General features: G+C 39.8%; 1 protein-coding gene across 1 annotated transcript; it reads right to left on the bottom strand.

Moving 5' to 3' along the window:
• Positions 1-810: 810 nt before the first annotated feature.
• Positions 811-5,451, bottom strand: traip (TRAF-interacting protein). Its single transcript, XM_056399986.1, has 16 exons — positions 5,311-5,451; positions 4,934-5,051; positions 4,793-4,850; positions 4,594-4,680; positions 4,385-4,424; positions 4,173-4,300; positions 3,983-4,077; positions 3,528-3,641; positions 3,299-3,386; positions 3,116-3,205; positions 2,943-3,031; positions 2,682-2,837; positions 2,505-2,550; positions 2,318-2,422; positions 2,180-2,230; positions 811-1,507 (listed from the first exon to the last, which is right to left on the bottom strand). The coding sequence occupies exons 2-16, from the start codon at positions 5,029-5,031 to the stop codon at positions 1,400-1,402; spliced, it is 1,353 nt and encodes a 450-aa protein (XP_056255961.1). The 5' UTR covers positions 5,032-5,051; positions 5,311-5,451; the 3' UTR covers positions 811-1,399.
• Between the last annotated feature and the right edge of the window lie 853 nt (positions 5,452-6,304).

Here is a 6,304-nt window from a genome sequence, read left to right as displayed (position 1 = left end):
GTTACTATTTCTGATAAACTCCTCTGGGAATGTAGAACTGATCACTTAACTGTAAGCACTCGCAGCAGAATCGTTCAATATCCACTCTCTAATACAACAAAGCTTTTTTATTTAAATTAGTGTTATGAATACAAGCATTATGGTACAAACTGATTTTCACTGTGGAAACTGGAAATTCACAGGTAAAAACAGGATACAAGTGATTGTGAACAGGCAATTAATTTTTTTCTGGTACTTATATTTTTCCACAGTGGAAAACAATGTTTGGCATTTCCCCATATTGTTTGTCAAACTATCAAGCAAGTGTGCTTGAAGGTCAGTTTGTATGGCAGCAAGCCAAAAGTCACAGACGAGCCGCTGTTATGTTCATGCATGGGAACCTCGTCAGAAAGTTTCACTGCATCAGTTGTATTTGATCTTGTGCTATGAAAGCTTCTCTATCACAACAAATTCTCATTTCTGCAAACATTATCTTATATTTAGCCTGAGGTAACTCCCAAAATTAACAAGTGCAGTGTACTTTTTTGTTACTTGATCACAATGTACAACTCAGGTTTTACTGAAGGTGTTTTGACCAATGTCTTTCTTGAGGATTACCTTCTGTACTGGCACAGCCTTTTAAAGTACGAATGGATTCAGCGGTCACCACGTGCAGTGCATCTCCCTTCACAGTGCAGGACGGCTGTGAGATTCATGTCCTCGTGTGAGAAAAGAGTTTGCACTGCCCTCTGCAGGAGAGCACACCTCAGTGAAATGTTTGTGAATAAAAGCACAGTCAAGAGGGAATTGTTTGTAGACCCCACACAAACCTTAATAAAAGAAAATATTGTTTATTATTTGAGTTGGTTTTACATCTGGCAGGACCATTAAAACTAAAAATATCTACATCTTATCTACATGTTGGTGTTCATGAAGACCGGTTTTAAATATGTGCGAAAAATAACTGATTATTTTTCCAAGAATAGAAAATAAATGCATCTGTGACAATGAAGGACATAATACAGAGCAGTGTCATTTGAAGGGTCTGCAAATAAGTGGATAAGACACCCACATAAAAACTATAAGAAAAGGCTCCAAAGCAAATGCTGGGTGAGACACAGTCTCCACATACAAATTCACATCAACACACACAAACAACAAAAAAAAAACACACACAATGTTAAAATGTGCAGCAGGTTTGTGGATGTCACCAAAGCTCCAACGCCAAGTTCAGCATCAGTTGTCAGGTGTTTGGTCAGTTACTGCTTCTAAATGAAGTTCTATCAAAAAGTCCTGTTTGGTGCCGAGTGGCAGAACCGCTGCCAGGCTGGTTCTCTGTGCCGCAGTAGCACCAACATGTCACTTCACATGCAGCATCCTGACCTCTGACTCCTCTTCTGGGGGCAGGAGAGGTTGAACTTCACTCGAGGAAGCTGTCCAGAGTGAGGCGAGTTGCAATCTTGGGTGGAGGTCTGGTCACCTTCTTCCTTTTTGCTTTCATCAGGGGGCGAATCTCCGATAAAGGAGACTGGAGTGCTTGGTTATGGAATGATGCAGTCAAGTTTACACTGATGTTATTTTCACTTCTGTCTTTCACTGTTTCCATTACTATCCTCTGGCACCTAAAAATGTGTAAAACTAATATCCAATGCATTTTTGTTTAAAGCTGCATTATTTTTGTGACAAGTTTTGTCACAATATTGACATATCAATTTATGGAGCTGTTATGGGACAGAGCAACATAAACATTCATTTTAAACTATGTTTCTTGCTACCTGATAAACATACTCTAAATCCACTATTCACTTATCTTTAAACCCCATTTTGACCTTCACCAACTCCAGAGAGAATATTTGACTTTAGCTGCTACATTTACCACCAGGTTCACCAGCTAGTTGTTACCTGTGGCTGTTCTTCTAAAGCTTCTAAAAATGAGATAAGATAAGAGCCCAGTTGAGAGCCAAAAACCAAAACAATACAGTCAAAGATGCTCATTCTTAGTGCAGCTTTAAATTGTGCTGAATGATAGGTTTGAACGTCCTCAGGCTTATGTACAACACTTTTTAATATTCTACTAAAAGTATGTCCTAATTTAGTACAGATGGGTATTAAACACTACCCCATTAAAAAACTATTATCAAAGATAAAATTACTTAAAATAAAGAAACATAAATATTCCACATCGCAGAAAAAAGGATACAGGTTGGAAGAATTTAGTCCGTCCTCCTAATCCATCATAACCAGTTCTCACCTGAAACGAGTAACATTTTCTTTCATCACACCACTGAAGGACAACTGGTATAATAAAACATGCAGCAGATGCTTGTGCAGTACATACAGCTCCAGGCTTCCTCTGAGGGTCCAACATGCTACCAAAAATCTTCTTTCTGAAGAGAAGGGAGTTCCTCATAAATGAATCCATGGATCCATCCTCATCTTGAGCCTGAGGTATAAAAAAAAATATATATTTAATGATACACACACCAGATTTAGAAATTGACCGTTAGTGACTTTCAAAACCCTACCTTGGATAAAGATGAACTCTTCACATTGTGTTTGGACATGGATGTTCTGAAAAACAAAGATTTTTACATACAAATGTACTATACAACCACACAATATAAAAGACACAGTATGTTATTAACAAGTGCCTCACATGTCACCAACCTAAGCTTTGCACACACGAATGACATAAAACTTACGCCGGAGGGTCAACACGCATCTTCTTGGATGGGACCTGGGTCGGTCTCTTGGCCACATCATCCGGTGTAGTGATGTCATAGGTCATATTTAGGTCAATGTCCTGGCTATCTGCAGGCTGGTGGAGGCGAGGCTGCTTCAGCTCCAATGGGGCCGGGCTGACAAGTGAGAAGATAAACGTCATCAGTAAATCGCACGGCTTATATTTTCATGAAAATCTATTGTGTGAGGAGATTTCGGTCCAATGGCTTGGTGACACACACCTTTCGAACACGAGCCGGCTGAGGGTTTCATTTGTCCGTGTCGGCGTGCTCAGAGTCTTCTGAAGGAACTCCACTTTCTTCTTCAGACTCTGTTGAAAGATGTGCATGTAGGCATTATAACAAATGATTTCTATTATTATAAAATATGAAGGAAATTCGGTGGATGTGCTTACAGAGATTTCTTTGTCAGCATTGGCCAGATCATTCTGCAGAGACTTCATGTCCTCTTTGGTCTGATTCACCTCCACTGAGGCTTTTTGTAACTACAAATGACATACACACGACACACAAAAACTTTAGAAATCTAGAGTTTTCCTATTCATTACTCATTCCACCGGATGCAGATTAGTCACTACCTTGTTGTTTGAGGAGAGCACTTCTCTCTTCAGCTTCTCGCACATGTCATTCGTAGACTTCAGGCTTCCTTTTAGATTATCATACTCCCTGAAAGAAGGAGGGGAGAAGATGAATGTAGAGTCATTGATGACAGGGAAACTGCATTCATTAGGACTGAAACTCGAAATGATGGAGTGAGAAAATGAGCTGTCGCTTAGTCACGCCATCAACAGAAATTGGGCTCCTTACTTTTTTAGAGAGATGCAGTAAATGGAGAGCTGCTCCACTGCCGCCTGACTGACACCCATATCTGTGATCATGGACTCCACCTCTGCTCTCTGACCCTGTAACAACACGTCCAGGCTGGGGACAAACCAGCAGTGTCAGTACACAGTATGAGTATGACTTTCTCTTACAATGAAAGAAGACACGGTTCTATGCAGATCTTGCTGGCTGAGAGAAATTACAAATTCTGTCCTTGCTTGTGTATCCAAATTACTAATAGTAATTTTTTTTCCAAACCACTCCCCACTCCAAATTCAACTTAAATTAAGCTCATAGGCATATCCAAAAATACTATCATACTTTACAATAGAGGTATTTAAGACCATCTAAAACACTTTTGACACTTGCAGCATAGTCAATGTTGTGATTATTAAAATGTGGCCCTAGAGACCTAAATATATTTATGTGACTGCAGATACCTTTCAAAAGTTTTCATTTTGATCCTGAGTCTCCGGGCCTCCTCCTTGGCAGCATGAACATCATTCTGTTGTGTCTCCAAGTATGTCATCTGTTTCTGTGAGGATCAAAGACTTTAAAAATGAATAATTACAGAGAAAGTATGAGTCTTTATAGACAATGGGTTTATGTGATGAAGGACAGTCAGCAAACCCTGAGAGCAGAGCAGAGCATCTCCTTTTCCATAATCTCTTTCCGCACGCTGTCCAGGTCTCTCTTTTGCTTGTCGACAGTCTCCCTCAAACTGTCCACGACTTTCTGTTTGTCCCGCCAGTCTCGCTCTACAAATTGAGCAGGTGGATATTTAACTAATGCTGCCTAATTTCAACAATCAAGCACCATCATAGTTCAACATAGTTTCTTACCTTTGGAGCTTAAAAGCACCTTCATTCGATCAAGCTCATTCTAGGGAAGTGAGAAACACAGCCAGAGAAAAAACACTATGACACCAAGTCCAGATGATGTAATGGCAAGAAGGACTATCTCTGTCTTGGGCACTTTTTCTTAAACAATTTTGCACTAAAAAGCTGAAAACAGACAGTGATATATTGTGTAGGTGTTGTAAATTTGGTACCTGCAAGCTTTCCGGGTCTACTGTGGCCTCCTCCTCCTCTCCACCAATGTCAAAGTACAGCTTGCAGATAATGTGTCTGGTGCTGACCTACACACAGAGCACAACAGTACTTAGGTCCATGTCTTTCCACTACATGACAAGTAGGTTCAGTCTGGGCTAGAGGAAGTTTGGTGATGTTTGGAAAAGTAAGTTACTGTACCTGTTTCCTACACTGTGGACAGGTTTTTGTGGGGGCCGTCTGAAACCACTGGAGAAGACTGAGAGCAGAGAAGGGGAATGGTTACAAAACGTGTCAGAAATGTGTGTGTTTATGAAGTCTTGACTTTCTATATTAGGTTACCATTCATAGTGGAAAGTGTGTCCGCAGTGGATGGCAGCAACATCTTTCGAGTGATCGAAGAAATCGGAGCAAATTGTACAGTATGCACGGATAGGCATCTTAATGTCCCAAGGATCACCTGTAACGAATACAGAAACTCGTATTAAATAAACTACCTACTTACCGCATAAAAACTGTTCTACGCTATCTTATCATACATGTGTGTGTGTTTGTGTTTGTAACGTTACATAAACGTGCTTGGCTACAGCTGTTACTTTAACGGTAAATAACACGGTAGTGGCCCGTAACATTCAGCTATGCTGGTTAGCTAAATGTAATGCTAACATTAGCCTTATCGGCAGTTGCCATACCTGGACCTGTACTCTGGTCATACTTACCAAACCAAGACGTTAAGTTAATGCGCAGTCCTTTGTCATACAGTGAAACATCCCTGATATCTGTAATGTTTCATTTTGACCTAGTTAATGTGATACTCTGGGAAGTAACCTCGCTAGCTAAAATAAACTCGCTAACTTGTTTCCCGGCTGTACGTTCAAACACAAGCCCCGCCCCTGACGCTGCGTTCAAGTGTAGCCACGATACCGCTTGACAGGTTTGTAATTATAAACACTTTTTAAAAATACTTTATTTTAAAAATTACACTTTAAGGGATTTTGATGCGACATGTTTTTCAAAAGGGAAACAAAGAATTTTAATTAAAACTAATCACTGTGGATCAAAGTTATCTATCCTCTTAACCTCTTTTATTAAGTGTGCCCTACTCTCAGCCTTGTTAAGATGCTCTCCTCTTTGCTGCTCCCTTAAGGTGTCCTCACTCTGCCCACCTCTGGGTGCACTGCTTAAAGGTGTCATCCTGTATGCCAACTGTGCTGCCAGTCTTTTATGATGTTTCTTTTGATTATTCCTTTTGCTTCAGATTTACTGAGTGACATGTCCATGCGCTCCATCATGCTTCAGAGCCTATTTTGGCTAATGAATCCACTAATTTTTTCAGTTTGTACAGTTTCTATCTCATTAACTTTATCCTGCCTACTGTGAAATACATGACTGCAAATGGAATAAATGCAGACCACGTATCTGTACAAAGCTAACTCAGTACTTTGTTATTCAGTGGAGTTAGAATGTAATTTCCATTCCTACATATCTCACTCATGCACACTCACTCTGAAAGGATGTGTTAAAGAAAAGTTTTACAGATATTAAATGTTTTACAATAATTTACATAATTAATTAAGAGCATTTTCATTTTCAGACCATCAGTGTCCCTGAGTGTCCGTTTATCCTCAGTGATTAATTTAAGCCTTCTTAAGTAATTCCTGTATGGTATCTTTAATTTACTTATCTTGGAACCAGTTTTGTGGTTTGATGAAG

This window comes from Seriola aureovittata, chromosome 2 (assembly GCF_021018895.1).
Source record: "Seriola aureovittata isolate HTS-2021-v1 ecotype China chromosome 2, ASM2101889v1, whole genome shotgun sequence".
NCBI classification, from domain to species: domain Eukaryota; kingdom Metazoa; phylum Chordata; class Actinopteri; order Carangiformes; family Carangidae; genus Seriola; species Seriola aureovittata.
This window is presented reverse-complemented; position numbering and strand designations above follow the sequence as displayed.

Coding starts and splice junctions, on each gene's coding strand:
- traip (XM_056399986.1), bottom strand. CDS start 5,031: ATGCCTATCCGTGCATACTGTACAATTTGCTCCGATTTCTTCGATCAC. Junction 2,838..2,942: donor AGCCGGCTCGTGTTCGAAAG/GTGTGTGTCACC, acceptor CTCACTTGTCAG/CCCGGCCCCATTGGAGCTGA. Junction 2,551..2,681: donor ATGCGTGTTGACCCTCCGGC/GTAAGTTTTATG, acceptor TTTGTTTTTCAG/AACATCCATGTCCAAACACA.